The following is a 23,711-nucleotide window of genomic DNA, read 5'->3' on the forward strand; positions in this document are numbered from 1 at the left end:
TGGCAGCCATGCAATCAAACCATGGAACCCCTAGGATAGCATCCTCATGTTGGAGACGAGAGATGAAGAAGTCTTCTTTGTCGACATAGCTTTGGACATGAAGCCTCAACTTCCCAATCAAGGGAGTAACGGAGGCTTGCTGTCCCTTGAAAGCTACGTCAGCCATTACTATATCTCCCATCTCAAAAGCTTGAATGCCCAACTTGGTGGCCAACTCCATTGATATGAAGTTGAGAGTAGAGCCAAGGTCAAACAAGATGAAGGCATCATGCTCTCTTACCTTTCCCCAAGCATAGGAAAGTGATGATCCTTTACCATGAGCATCCTTTTTTGGAGCTTCGATGGTGGAAGCCCTAGGAGTCTCATTGCGAGTATTCTTCTTGGGGCAAGAACGATAGCCATGTCCTTGCTCCCCACACTTGAAACACTTATGGTCCTTGCGAAAAGCTTCATGCTCTTCAGGAGAGAGTTTGTTTTTACCTTTGTAAACTCCCTTCTCCTTGGACCGATTGTTGTTGTTGTTGGAAGTCACTTGGGAAGAATTTTGAACATTGGTTTTCCCCTTTGCATCATTTTTGTCTTTGTTTTCCATGGGCTTGACTTTACGTCTAGCCCCTTGATGGAAATTGATGCATGAAGCAACCATGGTGTGATGGATTACTTCGCTAATAGTACCAAGCCGTTTAGAGTTGATATATTCGGCCATCTCTTCAGGTAATCCGCACAGAATTGTTGCCTTTGCTCGGCAAAGTCTATCTTTTAAACGACAGTAGCCTTGAGATGTAAATCCCAAAACTTGTCTACATACTTCTGGACTCATGAGAGAGAAGCTTCAAGCTGCGCCATTCGGTAAGCACTTTGTCCTTTGCATCGCTTGCAAGGAATTGCTTCATGATGGAAACTCGTAGAGTTTTCCATGTCTTTGGGGCTTCACCATTGCCACGAAGGCTAGCCCACCATTGACGAGCTGATTTTTGGAAGTGCATAGCTACATGGCGTAGCTTGGAGGACTCTGTGAAGCCCTCGTCTCCAAAGGCCGCATCAAATTGTTGGATGAAGGCCAACACTTTGTCGGTAGCACCAAAGGTGCCATCATAGGTGAGAAAAGAGATACTCTTTCCTCCCTCCTTGAACTTCTTTAGCTTTTGTGACCTTCGTCGTGCAAGAAATGATTTGCGATGTCCTCTCCTCTTGTATTCTCTAGGAGAATAGCCATAGCTTTCGTCGGAAGAGGAGGAAGGTGAAGAAGAAGGAGAAGAGGGTGACCTCTTCCTAACCCTTTTCTTCCTTTGTTTCCTCTCTTTCCTTTCGGAGTGACGAGGAGGACTATGTGTTGATCTTTTCCTCTTGGGAGGAGTGGGCGATTGTCTAGACCGTCGTCTTCGTGGAGCCACATCTTTGGAGGAACTTAAACTTTCATTGCTTTCTTGCTCTTTGGATTCCTCCTCTCGAATGGGAGAGAGTCTTCTTTTGGGGGTCTCTTCAAGAGGCCTCCTAAGCTCTCTCTCTCCTTTTGGAGAGGAAGGTAAATTCCATAAGCACGAAGTTGTTGAGTAACTTCGGCTTGCAAAGCAGGGTTGCCCATAGCTTGCTGCAACCTAGTGACGAGATATTTCACAAACATGGGAGCATCATATCATTAGCACCTTCATGTGCAAAATCAATGTTATCAATGTTCATTCTACTCTCTTGATTATTGTCAGCCATGTTAACAAAATTTATGTATGTACTTAGTGTATGCTTTGGCAATTCAAAACCTTAATTGCCACTCCTCTTAGCGTTTGAAAATCGGCTATTAAGTATCTACACCCACGGCTCGACGTGGTTAATTATAAAGAGTAGTGGAGTAGGTCTAACATAGCAAAGTTGCCGAGGGCTAGCTCTTTTCGGACTTCTTATGGCTCAATAATGGTAAAGCCGTAGGCAAGTCTAAAAAGAATCCATTATTAAGTCCAAAGCTCCCGAGGTATGCACCATATCCCACATAGTGGGCTCAACAAAACCGATAATAGATCCCAGTTCCACTTACCCTAATATAATTAACAACATCAACCATTTATAGACTACTTAAGGACCTCTCTTCTTAAGCAAGACAAGAGAAACCAAATGCTTTGATACCAATGTAATGGAATTGACCTATTTAACTTGAGAGTAGAGGAAATTAATGAGAGTACCTTTGAAAATTGAATTTGGGAGCATAGCGGGTGAACATAATTGAAGATAGCAACATAATCATAGCAATTAGTTAACTTGGCATGAACAATACTTTTGCAAGAGAGAGAATTTAGAGAACATGACAACAATTGAGGACCGGATTTATATGGAGCCGGTCTCTCCTCCAATAGGCATTTGTATTATGATTTCTCCTATTAAGAGAGACTTGTTACAATCTTTGTGTTCCTTGTGACCTAGGTGATGCAATGAAGATGGAAAGCTTCATGATCACAAACATAACATAAACTTGAAGAAAGCTTTAACTATCCCAAGCCTCAGTCCCAAGACCTCAAACACCTCCGAAGGTAGAGAGAGCTAGCACGGAATAAGAGTAGGGAAGAGGAAGAAAAAACATTTCATAGGAGAAAGAATTAGTTCCTCACTTATCATAACTCTTCTTGCTAGTATACATAATAGCATAGTAATGAAGAAGAAGGAGATGGCAAGCTTAAGCATTGAAGCATGTCTCTTGGTTGGATTTGCACTCCATAGCCAAGAATGTTGGTGTAGACTCTCAACCTCTACTTGCTTGGAGAAGGAGAGGTGGCTCTTCCACTTTGCATAGCACACAATGAGAGTGTTTGTGAGTGTGTGTGGGTGAGTATACCCCCTAAGCAACCCCCCTAGCTTGCTTGGGTCGACCCCCCCTTGAAGCTCATGCTTGAAGCTCATTGGACCCCTCCAAGCCTAGCCAATCACAAGCAGGAGGCATTACAAGCAACAAGGGTAGCCTTGGGACAAGTGTCCCCCTTTCCCCTTTGAGAGATAGGGCTTTATAAATGCAAAATCAATTAAATAAATCTCCTAAATTATCATTGGACCCCTTGGGTGGCCAACCAATAGGCTTCAAGCACACAATGAGGGCAACATGAGGAGGAACTTGACAAGTGTCCCTTTTGCTTTTCTTGTACCATGCATGCCTTGTGTGAGTGTGTAGGTGTTCTCTGTCATCCCCCCTCATGTAGGGCTCGCCCCTCCTTGTAGGGATTGAATATTTGACTTTTTGACACCTCAAGCCCTTCATGCATAGGCCCAGTTCCCACCACAAGCTTGGCCCTTAAGCACTTTAAGCTTGACTCGGTTCTCACCTCAAGTGCAGCCCTAGCATCTCAAGCATGTCAAGCACCTCAAGCATCTCAAGCACCTCAAGCACCTTAGTCATCAAGCATAACAAACAGGACAAGCACCTCGAGTTGGGTCGGATTCCCACGCCTCAAGCTCAACCCTAGCTTACCTAAGGTCAAAGGACTTTTACATACATTATTGGAGGTCTTCAATGAAGCTAACCCTAAGATCTTATGCTCCATTGATTAGCCTTGCTCTTTGATAGACCATCTCTCATTTGGGCCCCTTTACCATTGGCCCCGTCTTGAGATAGATCTATAAGGACATGTCTATATCTTAACCCTTGTTCCCGTTTATTCTCCCACATTAAGTGATCAGTTTAATATGAGAAAATCATTTGGGTTGATTAGATATTAGATACTAGATTTTATGACAGAGATCGAAGAGATGGATCGTCGACGATTGATCGGCGATGCAACAAAGATGATGCTAAATTTTACGAAGGACCCAAAATTTGCAAAATTTATGAGCCAGACCTCCTTCGACGAGGTGCATTCACAATGACGGCAGACCACAGAACCACCCCTCAAACCAGCACTGAAGAAACATCTACTCCAAGGATATACACAGAGCAAGAATTAGAAGAGGTGGTTGATGCACAAATTGCTCAGCTTTTTGACGCACAGAACAAAGCAAAAAAGCACGACAAAACGCAGAAGAAAGCCAACCAGTATGACTTTCTGGAAGATAAAAGCAAGAGAGGAAGGTGGACAGTCAATTAAATTTGACACGTTTTTTGGTTATAGAGATGCTTTGAAGGCTTTGTCATTCATACAACAGTTTGACATAGCTTTCTCTAGAGGGCGTTACTCAAAGCACTCCAAGATTCGGAGGGCTGCCTCTTACTTCAAGGGAAATGCTCGCACTTGGTGGTCCACGCTTCTTTTGAACAAGACAACGCCAATTAAATGGCTAAGAAAGATACATTGGACGCATAATGCGAGAGATTCTGGAGCTCTTTTCTACCCGTCTCTTCATTTAAGAAGATCTCGTTCAAAGAACAAATTGAGCGGTTTACCTTGGGTCTCCCTACAGAGATCCGAGATCACTGCTTAGAGCAAAAGTCAGATTCCATTCAAAACCTGATGAGTCATGCAAAACGGGGTTTTGCCATTCACTAAGGCAGTTTGACCTACCCCACAGATGAAATCATGACACAACGGACCGAACAGACTTCGAAAAATGGGAGTAGAAAGAAGAAGACAACCCAAAAAAGAAAGAAAAGGATGCACGACCCAAACTCACTCCTCAAGAGAGAGCTCTTTACATCAAAGAGGGGAAGTGCTTTGGATGCAGAGAGACTAAACACAGCCAGAGGGTTCGAGAGCAGCTGAGGAACGTGGACGAAAAGGCAAGACGAAAACAAGACTGGTTCCAGATTGCGTAGGTACTGACCCAACCACAATGGACGAGAGTACAGAACTTTGCCGAGCTTGGGGCAAAGTGAAAGACCAAGAAGCCTTGATCTTCTATGATGGAGGAGCCAAGGCCAACTTCATTCACTTGAATTGGCGGCCCGGATCGAGATCACACCTGATCGGATGGGACCACTAGCAGAGGCAATTCTAGCACCACCCGACAGGAACGTAGCCGTTACACCTGTCATTCGCAAACTTCGGTTTCATTGTCAGAGGTATTTGGGGCATGAGGACTTCTGCATAATGCCTTTGGAAGGTTGTGATGTCCTCTTGGGAATTCCCTGGTACCACAAGAACAACGCCATGGTCGACTCTCGGGGCAAGAAAAGCGACTTTGACTACAGAGAAGGGCAGAACCATTGTACTTGATATAAATCTTAAGGGCGAGTCTATTCCTATTGTATCGGCTTCGGCCATCTCAAAATTAATAAAATCCAGTATGTTTGTTTACTCGATCTTTTTGAAAGTGTGAGTGATGAGGATAGGACCAATATGTCTGAACTTGATAAAGAACCCAAGATTTTCTCCACTCTCATGCCGATTGCTTCTCAGAGGGCCTGCCAGGCGAGTTGCCACCTGCTCGTCCTGAAGATCATACTATTGATCTCATACCTGGAAGCACACCACCCAACCGGCCACCTTACCGTGTGAGCCGAGCCCAGAACAAAGAGATTATGAACCAAGTGAAAGATCTCTTGGAAAAGGGTCTTGTCCAACCTAGTACTTCACCGTACTGCTCTCCAGTGTTGTTGGTTTTGAAGAAAGATGGATCTTGGAGAATGTGCATTGATTATAGAGCACTCAACAAAATCACCATCAAGAACAGATTTCCGATTCCTAGAATCGATGATATACTTGATCGACTACAGGGATCCTCGTGCTTTAGCAGGATCAACTTGAAAAGTGGATATCATCAGATCTGAATCACGCCGGGAGATGTCTATCGGACGACTTTTGGGTTATTTGAGTTTTTGATGATGCCTTTTGGCCTAACCAATGCTCTTGCGACATTTAGACGGATGATGGACGGGATTTTTCGACAGTAGAGACTATTTGTTGGCACTTTCTTTGACGACATCATTGTTTTCTCCAAGGATGAGGTAGAACATTGAGAACATCTACTTCAGGTCTTTCAGGCATTACGAGATCACAAGTTGGTGATTAATGTGAAGAAAAGTGAATTTTTCCTACCCAAGATACACTTTTTGGGACGCATTGTGTCAGCAGCAGGAGTACAGATGGACCTGGCCAAGATAGAGACTATCCGTGATTCGCCCCACTTGAAGAATATCCATGAAGTTAGAAGCTTCTTGGGCTTGTGTTCGTACTACAGACGGTTCATTAGAAAGTTTGCAGAGGTTGCTTCCCCTTTGCATATCTTGACACAAAAAGGAGTCCCTTTCTCAGGGGGACCCTCAGAAGTGAGTGCCTTTCAGACTTTGAAAGAGAAATTGACTACAGGACCAGTTTTGACTTTGTCGGACTTGCAGAAGTCATTTGAAGTATATTGTGATGCTTGTGGTCGAAGTTTGGGTGCGGTCTTAATGCAAGAAGGCCATGTCATTGCCTACGAGAGTCAATTGTTCTTAAGGCCGGAATTGACAGCACAGATTTATGAGAAAGAGCTTTGGCGGTTATCCATGCTCTTACTCACTGGCGACATTACCTACTCGGAGCGGATTTTACTGTCTTCACAGACCATCAGAGTTTACGCTACTTCTTGTCACAAAAGCAGCTATCGGAAAAGCAGATGCGGTGGACGAACCTCCTCCACAATTTAACTTCAAGATTGTCCATGTCCATGTGCAGGGGCAGAAGAATTTGGTGGCAGATGCCTTGTCTCAGAAGCTGTTGGTTCTGGCTATTTCCGCAATACATCATAGGGGCTTCAAGGATATGGTCACTCAGTATGCCACGGATACAGATTTTGCAGACATTTTCACACGGATACGGGATGGGGAGACAATAGCGGGATATTCCATTCGGGATGGCTACTTGATGAGGAAAACCATGTTGTGTCTTACACAAGCGTTGAGGGAAAAGGTTATGACCGAATGCCATTGTCCGCCGTTTATAGGTCACCGCGGCATTGCTACCACCTTGAAAGGGGTAGAGAGATACTTCTTTTGGCCGAGACTCAAGAAGGATGTGGACGAGTTTGTGCGCAATTGCTTGGTATGCTAGAAGGTCAAGTTTTGACAGGCATAAAGCACAGGAATTGTTACAGCCTTTGCCCATACCCACCCGCCCCTGGTAAACTATTGCAATGGATTTTATTTTTTATCTCCCAAGAGCACAGAGTGGTCACGATAGTATCTGAACTGTTATTGACAGATTTAGCAAGCAAGCTCATTTCATTCCAGTGAAGAAAACAGTCAAGCCGCATCACTTAGGAGACTGTTTGTGGCCCAGATCTTCAGATTACATGGTATGCCCGAGATGATTGTCTTCGACAGGGACCCCAGATTCACGAGTTTGTTTTGGAAGGCTATTTGGGAGAACATTGGTACGCGGTCGCAGTTCTCGTCATCTTTCCACCCACAGACTGACGGGCAATCTGAGATTGCCAATTCAATAGTACTAGATTTATTGAAGTCTTACATCTCGGATCAGAAGACTCAATCAGAAAAGTATTTACCTTTGGTGGAATTTGCGTACAATAACACGATACACTCTTCGACGATGAAGGCGCCATTTGAGATTATTGAAGGTGCGAGACTTGGACACAGCTTTTGCCAAGGTCCGCGAGGCTTTGCAGAAATCTCAGGAAAGACAAAAGAAGGCAGTAGATCGCCATCGTCGCGATTTGAAATTGAAGGAGAACGACTAGGTGCTCTTACGTTTTGAGAAGGCACGCTTGAGAAAGAAAAAGGGAAAGGAGAGGCTCTTTCCAAAGCTTAGTATGCGATACTACAAACCTTTCCAGATCTCCGAAAAGATAAATTATGTCTCCTTCCGAGTGAAGCTGCCTGACACTCTGAGGATTCACAATGCATTTCATGTGAGTCTCCTGAAGCCTTTTAAAGGCGATGTGACCGAAGATCGGGAGCCTAATGAGCAACCCGAAGTAAAAGAAAACGAGGAGATCCTTGTTCCAAAACAGATATTGGCACATAAGGACAGAAAGATTAAGGGTAAAGTGAGAAGGCGTTTCTTGGTTGAATTCAAGAACTATCATGCATTGGATGCGAAGTGGATGGAGGAGGAGGACCTGGCAGATACTCCTCAAATTGTGAAACTTTACCTTGAAGCTTTTGGTTTAGCATAGTCTATTCCAAATGGAACCCCGAATTCAGCTTGGCCGGATATCTGGTGCCGCGGGTAAGCACAAGAGGGGAGTTACTCCGCTCCTTTGTCAACACATGCCTCGATTTTTGATACTAGATTCATTGATATCTCTTTGAGCTTCAGGGATACTGAGAGCTGACAGTATTCTGCTGTATGACTTTATGAAATGGAATTCCGGATAATATGAAACTGATTTGTTCTTGACTTGTTTAAGTGCAAGAACTGATAGACAAAATGACTGCAACATTTTGGTTTGAATGATCTCGATAGACATGGTTGCAATAGGGATTAGTCAATCGGGCATCTCTGAGGTCCTGAATTGATCTACATGCGATTGCTAATTGCATTGCAGATAAATCATGGTCTGAGATCCGAATGAATGTTGAATGTGACTTGTCATGTGATGTCCTGTGATGTCTAGTGATGTCATGTGATGTGACTGTCGATTGGTACATGTGCTAGATGTGTGTTCCTAGTGCGTTGGTACTAATAGTCAGTGTCTGCTAAGAAAGTTTATGGCTTCTGTCTGTTTTGCAAGCGTAATCGAGGTGGATTGCAATGCTTTCAAGAGGGGGGTATGTCACAAACTCGTGACGTGGCTGCTGGCTGCCCAGTACACACACACCCTCTCTTGCAGGAACCCCCCTCCGCTGGAATGATGGCGTGGTTGTACGAATAGGCCCGCAATTCGCGGCGCATATCACGGAATTCCGTACAGCTGACGTGGCAGCTTTTTGCATGGACAGTTTTACAACAGCTTTGGATCAGCTTTTTGGCTACGCAATTTGAGAGAGAGAGAGAGAGAGAGAGAGAGAGAGAGAGAGAGAGAGAGAGAAGCTCTTTTGCTTTATTTCAAAAAAAAAAGGCTTTTGATTTTGAAGCTTTTGGGCTTTGCTTTTAGCATCCCTTGTAAACCTATATATTAGTGGTTTCGGCTCTCACTTCTCAGAGCATCTTGACACAGAGTCTGAGAGTGAGTCCCGACCACTCACTTGTACTTTGAGTACAGATTAATACAAAAAGAAATACCGAAAGCGGTGCCAGTCTTTGGCGCCAATATCTCTAGGCACGGAACTCCGCCGGGCTAGTGTTGAATCAATTGTGAACTGTGAATTGTTTTGAAGTGAATTCTTGTGCTGTCGCGGTAGAATCTCGACTTGGAGTGTCCAAGTCTGTTACATGTTGTTCCATTGGGTGGTTGCACATAGAGATACAGCAATGGGGAGCTGGCTGGTACATAGTGGCCTCTCCACGGCATGTGCAGCTTGTGACCATCCTTTGGAGAGTCAGCGTCACTGTCTATGGGACTGCCCTATGGCACAGTACGTTTGGCTTCGAGTCCTTCGGCTGATGCCAACTCTTTCCACAGCACGGCAGTACACTCGGGGGGCAACTGCTTGGTCCACTCTCACGGGCCCTGCATTACAGTTTGAGCTATCCTCCACCAGCAGGATGATAGTATTTACACTCCAGCCTGCTACAGAGCTTACTCCACAGGAGTGGTGCAATGAGAGAGAGGTGTGTTGGGAGCTCGTCTGTGGTCTGACACTCTGGTCTATCTGGCGGGCTCGCTGCTTCCGCATCTCTGAGGCTCGCCTTATGCCAACAGCGGAGACTGTTCAAGATTTTTGGCTGGAGCTGATCCATACTCTTAGGGGACAGTTCGAGAGACTTCAGGGCAGCTCCGACCGCATGCGGGAGCGTAGAGAGGCGTTCCTTCGACTCTGGCGCCTTGGGCCTTTCTTCACCATGGTCCGACCGTCCACCTGTGTGGCTTTTCCCTCCTCCCATCTCTTGATTTAGCCCTCATTGTACATATGTTGTTATTTCATTGGGAGAGTCTCCCCTTATGATTGTTGTAGCCCTCTCTAGTAGAGGTGGTTGTAGCCCTATGGGCAGTTTCATTAACTAATCGAAGGATCTTTTTCTCGGAAAAAAAAAAACATATACACAAGCAATGCCTCAACTAAACTAGCTCCAGCACCTCCTCTCTCGATATACTCTAGTATCTCATATATATAATGTAGATGAAAGCAAGCCTCCATCCACAGGCTCGCATCCTACCTCTCACTATCTCATAGATGACTATCTCCACTAAAACCCCAATACCTTGTAGACTCCTCATCAATCTCATGTATGGCACATATCAGTACTGCACGGAGATCCATGAAGCAGCTACGATGGATCCTGTTTTCAGAGCTCAAAGATTGCTCTCAATAAAAAAAACAAGGTCTACCCTGTCTGGACGAAGCCGCATCTACTGATCTCATGTCATCCATCTTTGCCGAACTGCTCAAAACCCGCTCTACAATAGATCATACATCTTAGCAAAAAGAAGGACAATAATATGTCTCCGGTTTTAATATCCATATATCACATGGTGACCAGCTAGTTGAAAATCCCTTGCATATTGCCCTATTGAATATGTGAGCCAATGTGGTATGAAACTCGCACAAGCATTTTGGGGTGGGGTGGGTTGGGGTGGGAGGGGAGGGGGAGAAGATATGCCAACCAAAATTATTGAGTCCATGCTTACTTTCTGAATAAGAATGGGATGCACTGTGATTTGCCCTACACCTGAGCCCCCTAGTACCATCTTTCCAAAATAATTAACAAGGTTACATGCTGATAGAATATCGATCGCTGAAAGGTTGTCCTGAAAAACCGTAAAGTAGGGTCAAGCCAAGCTCTTGAGTCAAACGAAGAAAAGGGTGCTTGCAAGACTATAATTGTAGCATAGTATTCAGAACAAAACCACTCCAGCAGGATCATCGTGATTCCCGTGTATAGTGAAGATTGGCAAGCCAACATTGTAGTGGGGATCTTCATAATTGACATGCCCGAATCTGAAAAGAAGAAATCTCATGTCATATGAAACAACCTCAACGCCTTCAGGCTTCGGTTCAATACCACCATAATAGCTCACAAATGTTTGTCACTCTCAAAACAAAGCTTCAAATCAAAGCCACACCTATGTTGTCTTCGAGGAGTTAAAAGCCAGCTAACCTGTTTGGAAAGTTTACAGTCTGGTCACTGACTACTTGAAACTGAACTGGTCGGTCATTAAGACAGTAACGTCGCAGGATTTCCATTGCTCGAACCAAGGTTGCGCGCGATGGCTTGTTCTCATGAAAGAGATCCCCACCAAGAAGCAAAAAGTCGACCTGAACAAAAGTTTGACTGCTCAAATATAAGTGTCAGAAATACAGAGCAAATTAAAACACCTTCTATCACATACGACCTTGATACTCTCACAAGGCCTAGATTCCACTTTTCCATCATCTTTTATGCTTCAGCTTAATGACTTACTTGTTGTGCTTGCAATCAAACATAAATCACTAATACTGTCAGGCTGTAATAAAAGGTTTCTTTGCACACTATTGAACTTCTGCACAAGACCATCATTGTGCATGCATTATCATACACATTAGCATTTCTGCTGGACGATAAACAAAAAATTGGTTGTTGGCACACTATATATGCTACAGTTTCTTCCAAAGTAGGCAATGTGCACCATCTTTGGAAGCATCATGATGGGCAAGATAAGATGCATAGGATGGTGCACACAACCATTCAAGTTTAATGGCATGACACATTGTTAAGTGCATTTTTAAGGCCCCGTTTTTTTGTAACTTTGTACATCTTGGCATGATGTGGAGTGACACGAGTGTGTGGGCTAGCTTCTTTTGGTCTTTTTACCTTGCTGATGTACATACGAGACAAGTAGCACCTTTCATTGATTAGTGGCAAATAATACTTACATAAACAGCATCCACTAATCCAATGACATCACCATTCAAAGTTTCTAGCTTTGTCGCCCCACTCGGCAAGCTATCCTCAATGAGAAATGGTTCATTTCCTTTCTTCTTAAACTTAGGGGTAAGCTATTTCAAGGAGTAGACAGGCACCTAGTCACCTCTCTTAAACTCCTTGGTTATCAGTTCGGAATCAAAGAACTATTTTTGTTTGCATTTTCTGGTGTAGCTATGGGCAACAGTGGCAAGGCGTTGGTCAACTAACTTTTCTAGTTCCCCGCACCGATCTGATAACCCATGTCCAATCCACTCAAGTTAGCTTGCAACTTGAAGAGTCGGTATTAACCAAGTTAAACAAAGTATCAAAAAGTCGAACATTCTGGGTCCGAATCTCCCTCTCCCTCTTTTCTTGATGTTGAACTCTCACCTTACTTTCTCTACGAATAGTCTTGTCGCAAAAGCATGTTCACACCACTTTTGCACGCAGTTGTGCATCAAATCAAATTTGAGAATCTTCAACACTTGCTAGATCCAGTTAAAAGGGAAACACGCCGTCAAGAAGGCCACGGTATGCCCGAGAAGGCACAGAGCCTGTTACTATGAGAGTTCGTGGCTTAAATGATCACACACACAACCTATTCAGTAGAAATGAAGAAAAGTTCTGCTATGAAAGCTAAACTCATACACAAGCATACAATCAATTCAAAACTCATGTGTCTTTCATGATTTCATGAAGCCTCAATGCCAATTGCATAGATACAGCACTAGTTTGTCCTATGAAAAACCTTAACTTTCTCTCTAACTTCTTCGTCAAGATGATTTCATGAAAGCTCAAGCACTTCCATAGTCAAGCCCACTAATGAGAGAGAAACATAATTGGCACCCTCACACACTCGAGACCAAACGAGCGTAACATAGAGAAACTTTGCATATCCTCTCTCAAAGAGGGTGAAAGTGTCGATATTCAGCCATAAGCAAGCACCCCCGGTGCTTAACATTATGGCCCATGACTGATGTGGCATTTTGAGCCATACTTTGATCCAAGATCCAAATGGGTGATTTTTGTCATTTCATTACATTTTGTGGCCATTTTGCACCCAAAAATCCCATTTTAAGCACGAAAAGCCCAAAAGAGCTACATTTGTGAAAAAAATTGCTTAAGCTTAAATTTCTTTCCAAACCTCACTTTTCCACTAGTCATGATCTCTAGACACAACTTAGATAGCCATGCATGCAAACTACTATTTTGGACAGTAATCATCTGCATGGAACTTTCTAGGCGAGACAAGTGTGTCACCACCATGCACTTGACATATTCACATTCTAAAAGCCTGAAAAGCAGTATACAAAATGAGAAAAAAACAGGCAGCCACAGTTAAGGCCATGGCCCCTCAATAAGGTATGTACATGACAATAGTTGTAGCAACTGTTTTCACAAACATCACACTATGTACGTTATACGGTTCGCTCCCATAAATCATTAGGCACATAAAGTTAGATAAAGCTTGCATTTCACATTATGTCCGTGCCACGCCACTACACCCACCCTCCCTAAACCCTCATATCCTCCAGGATGTGCTAATATCTTTAATGTTCATCCTAAGCGATTTGTCCATAATGTAATGTGCAACGGAAGGGATATATGGTGATAACTTAGAATGAGTGCTCAATGCACACACAAGGTTTTTTTGACTTTCATGAGAGATGTGCAATAGACTAGAGAGAGAAGAGAAAATGATATTGTGAGTGAAGGTTCTGTGAATGATAGAGAGAGAAAGAAGACTAACACCGGATGGGGTCCCAAAGCCCTGTCACGTGCACATCTAACCCTATGTGTACGTGGACAAGCTACTTCATGACATGGGTTCAGTTTAGTTCAATCAGCCTAGATTAGGAAGTGTTCTGGAAATTTTGTGAGTCTATTCGCAGACCGTGCATATCCGGACACTTAGAGTAGATGCATATCCTCTGGATGCACACAGCATGATAATCAGATTTCACTTAGAACCCATCCGGAGCATTTTTACAGTGCATAGACTTATTTTCCCTATTTTAGCCAATTTTCACTTATTATTTTTAAGTGACTTTGGTTGGGAACTAGGTAGGGCAATTTTAGCAAGCAAGTATAAAAGTAAAGCTAGTGCTAGCACTTTCTGGCAGAAGAGGCCGTAGGTACCAGACATCCAACAGGCACCTTCTCAGCAAGACCCTCCCGGCATGTCAACCTAGCGTTTTTGCAACAGCAAGGCCTACCGCTTTTCACCCATCATCAGCCCTGGCGTTTTTGCATTGCAGATCAGCCCCGGCATTAGCTGACGCAGCAGATCCATAGAGTTTTTGCAGCAGCACGAAATTCAGCCCTAGCGTTTTTGGATCAGCAGGACAAATCAGCGTTTTGCAGATTCTCCGCGACAAGACCACAAGTTGCACAAACGTTTTCAGTTTTCAGCAGTCAGACAACGCAGTACCCATCCCGAACCTCGCAGATCTCACCTTCATGCAGCAAATCCTCGCCGCACGGTCAGAACCATTGAAGTTTGCAGTTTCAGCCCGGAAAACGCAGATTTCAGCATCTACGTTATCAGTGCGTCGTCGCCGGATCGTCGTCACCGACATAGAGGCATAATTCAGCAGATAAAGATTTGCAGATTTCAGCCCTTAGCGTTTTCAGATTTCAGCCCGTCTCGTCGTCATTGACATCGTCGGCAAGTCCATCGCATTGTAGAGATTGTGCAATTAGATAGTAGACCACTCTCGCCATAGAGAGTGGGGCCTTCGGAGGAGGGTTTTGACAACATTCTGGTGTCGTATTCTTCTCTCTCTATCTCTCAGTCTCATGCACCTTCATTCACAGTGTCATTCACTTTGTTTGTGACATTTGCACTCTCTCACTAAAGGAACGGAAGGCTCTCCCTTCCGTAAGTAAAAGGAACCCTAGAGCACAGTTCGAAGCACTCATCTTGAGCAAAGTTCAACATTCACATTCGTTGCTTAAATTGCTATCATAGCTTTGGCAATGTTCTGTATCACTCAAGGAAAGAACCACAAGAGCCACAAATTTTTTTTTGCTTGTTGCAGTCGTACGTAACTCAAGTCCACTTGCGGGTGTCGATTCCTAATCGTGTTTTTGAAGAGTGACAAGAAACCCAAGAAAGAAGGGCTTGTCCAACCTCCCCTTGTTCCTTTTTTCACTCATTGAGAGCAAACCATGCACTTAGCGGCCGGCCAATCGACGTGAGGTGGGAAAAAGCAACCTTGGTGTGAGCGCAAGGCCGCCAAGGGGTGCGTCGGCGGAAAAGAGTAGAGCTCAGGTAAGAGAAGATCCTTCTCTAACACAGATTGCAAGCTACAAAAGAATCTCAAGACTCTCAAGAACCCAAGAACCTCAAGACCTCAAGAACCTCAAGAACTCAAGAACCCAAGCAACAGGACCCAGAAGAACCCAAGTTCCTTGTGAACTTAAGAATCCACGACTTCAGTGTATGGTCATTACCCGAATCGGAATGGATACTTCTCGTGGAAGTGATGAGCATGGCAGTGGCGAAGAAGACAAGCTGCTTCATGACATGGGTTCAGTTCAATTCAGTCAACCTAGATTAGGAAGTGTTCTAGCACTTTGGTGAGTCTGTTCGCAAATCGTGCATGTCCAGACACTTCTGAGTAGATGCATATCCTCTGGTTGCACACAGCATGATCATCAGATTTCACTCAGAACCCATCAGGAGCATTTTACAGTGCATAAACCTATTTTCCCTATTTTAGCCAATTTTCGCTTATTATTTTTAAGTGACTTTTGTTGGGAACTAGGTAGGGCAATTTAAGCAAGCAAGTATATATGTGAAGCTAGCACTAGCACTTTCTGGGAGAAGAGGCAACAGGGACCAGACATCCAACAGGCACCTTCTCAGCAAGATCCCCCCCCCGGCATGTCAACCTAGCGTTTTTGCAACAGTAAGGACTAGCGTTTTTCAGCCATCATCAGTCCTAGCATTTTTCCATTGCAGATCAGCCCCGGCATTAGCAGACACAGCAGATCCATAGAGTTTTTGCAGCAAAAGGAAATTCAGCCCTAGCGTTTTTGGATCAGCAGGACAAATCAGCGTTTTGCAGATTCTCCGCGACAAGACCACCAGTTGCACCAGCGTTTTCAGTTTTCAGCAGTCAGACATAGCAGTACAAGTCCCAAACCTCGCAGATCTCACCTTCCTGCAGCAGATCCTCGTCGCACAGTCAGATCCATCGAAGTTTGCAGTTTCAGCCCGGAAAACGCAGATTTCAGCAGCTGCGTTTTCAGTGTGTCGTCATCGCACCGTCGTCACCGACAAAGAGTCAGAATTCAACACATAAAGATTTGCACATTTCAGCCCTTGGCATTTTCAGATTTCAGCCCGTGTCCTCGTCCTCATCGTCATCGACATCGTCCACAAGTCCATCGCATTGTAGAGATTGTGTAGTCAATAGTAGACCGCTCTCGCCATAGAGAGTGGGGCCTTCGGAGGAGGGTTTTGACAACATTCTGGTGTCGTATTCTTCTCTCGCTATCTCTCAGTCTCAAGCACCTTCATTCACAGTGTCATTCACTTTGTTTGTGATCATTTGCACTCTCTCACTGGAGGAACGGAAGGCTCTCCCTTCCGTAAGTAAAAGGAACCCTTGAGCACAATTCGGAGCACTCATCTTGAGCAAAGTTCAGCATTCACATCCGCTGCACCTTACATTGGTATCAGAGCTTTGCCAGTGTTCTGTGTCACTCAAGGAAAGAACCACGAGAACCACATAATTTTTTTTGCTTGTTGCGGTCGCACGTAACCCAAGTCCACTTGGACGTGTCGATTCCTAATCGTGTTTTTAAAGAGTGATAAGAAACCCAAGAAAGAAAGGCTTGTCCAGCTTCCCCTTGTTCCTTTTTCACTCATTGAGAGCGGACCAAGCATTTAGCGGCCGGCCAATCGATGTGAGGTGGGAAAAAGCAACCTTGGTGTAAGCGCAAGGCCGCCAAGGGGTGCACCCGCGGAAAAGAGTAGAGCTCAAGTAAGAAAAGATCCTTCTCTAACACAGAATGCAAGCTACAGAACAACCTCAAGACCCTCAAGAACCCAAGAACCTCAAGAACTCAAGAACCCAAGACCCAAGACCCACAAGAACCCAAGTTCCTCGTGAAGTTAAGAACCCACGACTTCAGTATATGGTCATTACCCAAAGCGGAATGGATACTTCGCATGGAGGTGATGAGCATGGCAATGGTGAAGAAGACAAGCTACTTCATGACATGGGTTCAGTTCAGTTCAGCCAGCCTAGATTAGGAAGTGTTCTGCACTTTTGTGACACTGTTCGCAGACCGTGCATGTCTAGACACTTAGAGTAGATGCATATCCTCTGGTTGCACACAGCATGATCATCATATTTCACTCAGAACCCATCAGGAGCATTTTTACAGTGCATAGACCTATTTTCCTTATTTTAGCCGATTCACACTCATTATTTTTAAGTGACTTTTGTTGGGAACTAGGTAGGGCAATTTTAGCAAGCAAGTATATATATAAAGCTAGCGCTAGCACTTTCTGGCAGAAGAGGCAGCACGGACCAGACATCCAACAGGCACCTTCTCAGCAAGACACCCCCCCCCCCGGGCATGTCAACCTAGCGTTTTTGCAACAACAAGGCCTAGCGTTTCTTAGCCATCATCAGTCCTAGCGTTTTTGCATTGCAGATCAGCCCCGGCATTAGCGGACGAAGCAGATCCATAGAGTTTTTGCAGCAACACGAAATTCAGCCCTAGAGTTTTTGGATCAGCAAGACAAATCAGCGTTTTGCAGATTCTCCGCGACAAGACCACAAGTTGCACCAGAGTTTTCAGTTTTCAGCAGTCAGACAACCGGTACAAGTCCCGAACCTCGCAGATCTCACCTTCCCGCAGCAGATCCTCCACGCACAGTCAGATCCATCCAAGTTTGCAGTTTCAGCCCGGAAAACGCAGATTTCAGCATCTATGTTTTCAGTGCGTCATCGTCGCATCGCCGTCACCGATATAGAGTCAAAATTCAACAGATAAAGATTTGCAGATTTCAGCCCTTAGCGTTTTCAGATTTCAGCCCGTCTCGTCGTCGTCCTCATCGTCGTTGACATCGTCGGCAAGTCCATCGCATTGTAGAGATTGTGCAATCAATAGTAGACCGCTCTCGCCATAGAAAGTGGGGCCTTCGGACAAGGGTTTTGACAACATTCTGGTGTCGTATTCTTCTCTCTCTATCTCTCAATCTCATGCACCTTCATTCATAGTGTCATTCACTTTGTTTGTGATCATTTGCACTCTCTCACTAAAGGAACGGAAGGCTCTCCCTTCCGTAAGTAAAAGGAACCCTTGAGCACAATTCGGAGCACTCATCTTGAGCAAAGTTCAACATTCACATCCGCTACACCTTACAAGCCCCCTCCACCTTCTCTATCACTAGCAGGATCTTGCAGTAGATGCTTGGATCTGCAAGGCTAAGGGCTGGAAATGCAAAACGCCAGTGAATCTAGGACTGGATCGACACACTGACGAGGTTATGGGCTGATCTGCTATGTCTGATGTTGAGGGTGCTGATGATGACGATGGAAATGGCCTGAAATCTCACAACGCTGGCTGGTCTACTCTGTGCGGTCTAGAAACTGGTAACGCTAGGGTTGATCTAGTATTGCGGGACGGATCTGCTACTATAAGCTGATGCTGGGCAAAAACACTAGGGGTTGTTGGAGGTGATGGTGGAAACGCTAGACATGCTGGAGGAATGGAAACACTAGGCATGTTATTGGCATCTCTCTAGATTCATTCAGTCGGTCCCAGTTTCTCCCAGGGATAGGTGTTAGGGAGTGAGGGTTGTTTTGTCAAAGTAACAGGGAACAGGCGGAACGGGGCCCTCCCGTTCCCGGAACACGATGCCAAGCCGGGACTTCATCAGAACGAAAACAAAAAAGGAACACCGCTCTCTTCCCAGCATAACTGGAACGGCAGCCAGATTGGCAGCATCCGGAACGCTCAAGTTTGAAAACATGGCTGTGTGGGGCAGCTCTTTTGAACTTTTTTGGATGGCGTGTCCTTCCCATTGTCAAGTGCAACGGAAGTGTTTAAGGATTTAGCTCCGATCTAGTACTCCGCACAAACACAAGGTTTAACTTCACTTGAAAGAGAAACTCAACTGAACACAATGAAGAAGAGAGACGCATAGAGAGAGAAATTGCAAGGGACTTCCATTAGGGTCTAACCCGTAGGGGTCATGCCACATCACCAACTTGTAGCAAGCAGCCTCGCAATTCCAAATAGGTTTTCCAGCACCAAGCACGCATATTTTTTCTGCAGATTCCGACGTGGAAATTAGAGCCAATTGTTTTTTTGCAGCCTCAAGTTGTAGATATAGCATATTGCTTTTAAGCTTGCTTTTGGGCAAAAGCCCTATAAACATGTGGCCAAAGTGCCCGTTGTAAGTTAGATAATGTTAGTGGGCTCACAGAGCGATTGTACATACAGTTCTAAAAACAAAATACCACCAAGGGCACCTATTCGGGGGGCCTTCGGGGGGCCGGCATGTTAGAGTTAAAGCATCTCAAGTGAACAGCCCAATGTGATCCAACATTTATTTTGGCTTTAGGTATTTATATTACTTATTTGTCAAGGTTTTGGGTAGGGCAATTTTCCAAGGCTAGTATGTCACAAACTGCTGACGTGTGAAGCCACCGAAGAATAGAGCCAACCTGCAGATCCCGGTCGAGGGGCCTAAACCCTAAGTGAAGAAGCAAAAGCAGAAGAAGAAGTTTTACCAACTTGCAAAGTCTTGCCAAAAGGCCTATTTTTTAAGAGAAGTTCCCGCCAACTTATGGGATCCCCTTCAATGGGGCCCAAGTGACCTAAAGATGTTAAAATAAAGCGGGACCAACACACACACACACACAAGCTTATTTGCGTAGAAATTGATGACGTGGCAGCAGTACAGATTTCCGATGTCGAGATTGCTTTTAAGTTTGAATTTTGTTTGAGAACTTGTTTGGTGAGATTGGTGATTTTACTCCCGGGTGGAGAAGTGAGAAATGTTGTTTTGGTTGTTTGAACCTCGGACCGAAACAGACGGGATGTCTGTTGGGGAGTGTTTCGTTGTATGCTTGAACCTCCAAGCGACGCAGGCTGCGGTCTAGGGAGCGTTTGGTAGTACCAGTCCTCTGAACTCATAGCCCGAACCTTTTTAGGTTATTTGCGGGGGGAGTGACGAGGTAGTCGTTGAGTAGCTTCATACCACAAACTGTTTGTCTTGGGGGAGTGCTCAGCGACGTTGTTCGTTGCGTCTTGTAACATGCATATGTGAGAATTTGTGTTGCATTGTGATGTGACAACCACTGAATATTCCTTATTGGATGAGATACTTCTGGGAAGTCAACAACCAAGGCTATCAAGAGTTCCGATCTAGAATGAGACTCCTTATTGGATGAGACTCTTCTGGGAAGCCAACGACCCAGGCAATCAAGAGCTCCGACTTGGAATGAGAAGACTGATTGTCCCTCGGAATGACCCTACGAAATTTTTGAGCTAACTTGAGTTGTTTTGCAGATATGCTGTAATTGCAAACAATTACTTTCTTTCAAGAAGGAGGGATATCACAAACTGCTGACGTGTCAAGCCACTAAAGAACGGAGCCAACCTGCAAATCCCGACCGAGGGGCCTAAACCCTAAGTGAAGAAGCAGAAGCAACACAAGAAGTTTTATCAACTTGCAAAGTCTTGCCGAGTGGCCTATTTTTAAAGAGAAGTTCTTGCCAACTTATGGGACCCCGTCCGATGGGGCCCAAGTGACCTAGAGATGTTTAAATAAAGCAAAACCAACAAACACACACACACACACACACACACACACAGAGGCTTATTTGCGTAGAAATTGATGGCGTGGCAACATTACGGATTTCCAAATTTTGCATTGATTGCTGACGTGGCAACCTGTACGGATTTTCCCGTTTTGCGGGCTAACAACTTTTGGACAAGATGTTGTTGGAGCAGTTGCTTATGAGTTTACTGCTTTTCATGTAACTGCTTTTGAGGCCAAGGGCCTTTAAATATGTGCAAAGGGCTTAATCTCTGGCACGCTTCAGTGAGAAGGTGCAGAGCGCGAGTACTCGCATTGTATTGAGTTCAAGTAATTAAGGAATACCGAAAGGGGCGCCAAGGTTTGAGAGCAGTACTCTCTGGGATGGAATTCCGCCACTCCATGTCGTGTGTGCTCTCTCTCTCTCTCTCTCTCTCTCTCTCTCTCTCTCTCTCTCTCTCTCTCTCTCTCTCTCTCTCTCTCTCTCTCTCAGTTTAGTTGTTATTGAAGTGCTAAAAGTCTGTTCAATCTGTTCTTTTCTATTGGCACGCGGTGCCCGTCTCGTGACATAGTATATAAGGAACACGAAGAAGAGGAAAAGAAGCTTGGCTTTACAAGCAAGATCCTTGGGCTGCGTTCTAAAATAGGCAAAATGGGTGTTGCACAGGTTGGCCGGGAGGATACTTACAGTGTAAGGTGCAGCCGAATTGAAATGGTGAAGATCTAGGTTTTACACTTCCACAAATCTTTTCGTTCTTTCCTTGGGTTAGTGATTGCTTTTAGCTTGAATGATGGTTCCTTTTTCTTTTCTTGAAGAGAGGGAGTGAGAGAGAGCGGTGGAGATGTGTAGAGGGAGAGAGAGAAAGAGAGCAAAGAGGAGAATGAGACCTGATGGGGTCCCAACCAACCCTCTCAAGGGGCCCCCACATTGTTGCCGATGTCGTATTTGCTTTTGATTGCATAAATGGAATGTACACAAATGCAATACCACTCTATTGACTCAAATGGCCAATGTCCCCGCAGTAACTCCTCAAGTCGAGGCACCTCCGGGGCTGAGTTGATGCACCTTTGGATCCTTCTCGATTTGGGATTGCGGATGGCCACCAAGGTCTAGATCTGGGGCTGAATTGTGCTCCCGATGTGAGAGGAATGAAGGGCTGAAAACTGGCTGCAAAAACGCAGATCTGGCATGCAAAACGCAGCAGATCTGTCTCGAGAAACATGGCCAAAAACACATCTGATGATGGAGAAGATGATGGACAGCAAAGTGAGCACTCAATGAGGCGAGGGAATGGTTGGGAGAGGGCTCGATGTGCTGCCAAAAGCTCAATGGCTACCGATGGGCTAGCATTTGCAGATCTGGACAGTTTCCCACAAGTGGAAGGATTGAAATCTGAAAACACTAGGGCTGATCTGCAGGGAGAGGTGGTGATAGAGCTGAAATCTGAAAATGCTAGTTGATCACTCCCAAAAATGCCACACTGATCTGGAACTAGAAACGCTAGGGCTGATCTAGAACTTATGCTTGCGCTCCCTTCACCGATGATCAAACGCTAGGTTGGATGCTCCCTTTATAGGTGAGGTTAACAGGTTAGAAACTTATTTAGGTTGAGGTAGGGCAAACTGTCCACCAACTAAATCATTAAATGATCTAAAATATAACTTTTTGACCAAGGCTAAGTTTCGAGTGAAACTGTCGCACATCTGCTAATCCGAGAATCCAATTGACGCGGGGAATGGCTCGTCGGATTCCTCTAGCCTAAGACTGCATGCACGTCATGCCATATGCCCACCATAGTGTAACAACATCTGTCAAAACGTGTGTACAAACCATTTATGTAAGAGGATTCCAAAAATAGAAAATTGACTCTAGCAGTCGATGAGACATGTCCACGTGGCACATAGAGCCATATGACGTGACATGTCCACGTGGCACATAGTGTCACAAACTACTGATGTGTCAAGCCATTGAAGAACAGAGCCAACCTACATATCCCCGACCGGGGGGCCTAAACCCTAAGAAGCAGAAGCAACACAAGAAGTTTTACCAATTTATAAAGTCTTGCCGAGTGGCCTATTTTTAAAGAGGAGTTCCCACCAACTTATGGAACCCCGTCCGATGGGGGCCCAAGCCACTAGAAATAAAGCAAACACGCGCGTAATAAGTGCTGACGTAGCAGTTGTACGAACGCCCACGAATCGCGTTGGCAGTGCCACGTGGCCATCCGTACGAAATTCCACGTTCTGCGCTGATGACGTGGCATGCAATACTCATTTTCCATGCTTTGTTCTGGTTGTTTTTGAATCCAGATGCTTTTAGAACTTGAAGCTTTTCAAGTAACTACTTTTGAGAGGCCAAGGGCCTTTAAATATGAGCCAAGGGCTCATTCTCTGGCACGCTCCCGCATGGAGGTGCAGAGGATGGAGTGCTGGCGTTGTACCTTGTTCAAGCAATATAAAGAAATATCGAAAGAGACGCCAAGGTTTGGGGCCAATGCTCTCTTGGGGTGGAACTCCGCCACTCCCCGTCTCGTGTGTCGTGCATCTCTTTCAGTTAAGTTGTTATTTGAAGTGCTTAAAGTTGTTCAATCTCTTCTTTTCCGTTGGTACATGGTGCCCGTCAACGTGACAGTGGTATCAGAGCTTCAGGCGTGTGCTTTTCTAAAAGCATACCGGTCCTACCAAAGAACACACGGAGCAAGATGGCGCTTCAAAGTTTTACTGGAAAATTTATTAAAGAATCTTCGTGTACCGACCCCGGACTTGTTAGCAACTCCCACCCTTACTCCATCGCGCATCGGACGCGCTCCCGCCTTCATCCCTCTATCTTACAAGGCATAAGCCATAAGGAATTTAGGATCACTTGCACGAGAAGGATCAAAAAAAAACTCGAACCACCATTTTTTTTTCTCAGAGGCATTGCCATGCCGTGGTGGATCATAGTTACCCGGAACGCGGAACGGGAACGGCGACGGGATCCCCGCGGAACGGGGGAACGGCTAGGGGTCCGGAACGGGAACGACGCGGAACAGGAGGTTAAAAAACACCCAAATAGTGCATTTTTTAGCTCCTTGTGTTTAAAT

General features: G+C 45.0%; 1 protein-coding gene across 2 annotated transcripts in view; it reads right to left on the bottom strand.

Annotated features, from left to right (window-relative positions):
* MRE11 (DNA repair and meiosis protein (Mre11)) overlaps window positions 1-23,711 on the bottom strand; it is a 116,004-nt gene that overhangs the window by 73,108 nt on the left and 19,185 nt on the right. The window contains exons 2-4 of one of the 2 annotated variants that reach the window (XM_086523192.1): window positions 11,052-11,209; window positions 10,801-10,891; window positions 10,582-10,701 (exon numbers count right to left, since the gene is read on the bottom strand). In XM_086523192.1, coding sequence (XP_086379318.1) covers window positions 10,582-10,701; window positions 10,801-10,891; window positions 11,052-11,209 — 369 coding nt within the window. Of the gene's footprint in view, window positions 1-10,581; window positions 10,702-10,800; window positions 10,892-11,051; window positions 11,226-23,711 lie in introns of both variants that reach the window. The other variant, XM_086523193.1, reaches the window with a different exon arrangement.

This window comes from Adiantum capillus-veneris, chromosome 11, assembly GCF_014529385.1.
Source record: "Adiantum capillus-veneris isolate H3 chromosome 11, ASM1452938v2, whole genome shotgun sequence".
Taxonomy (NCBI): Eukaryota; Viridiplantae; Streptophyta; class Polypodiopsida; order Polypodiales; family Pteridaceae; genus Adiantum; species Adiantum capillus-veneris.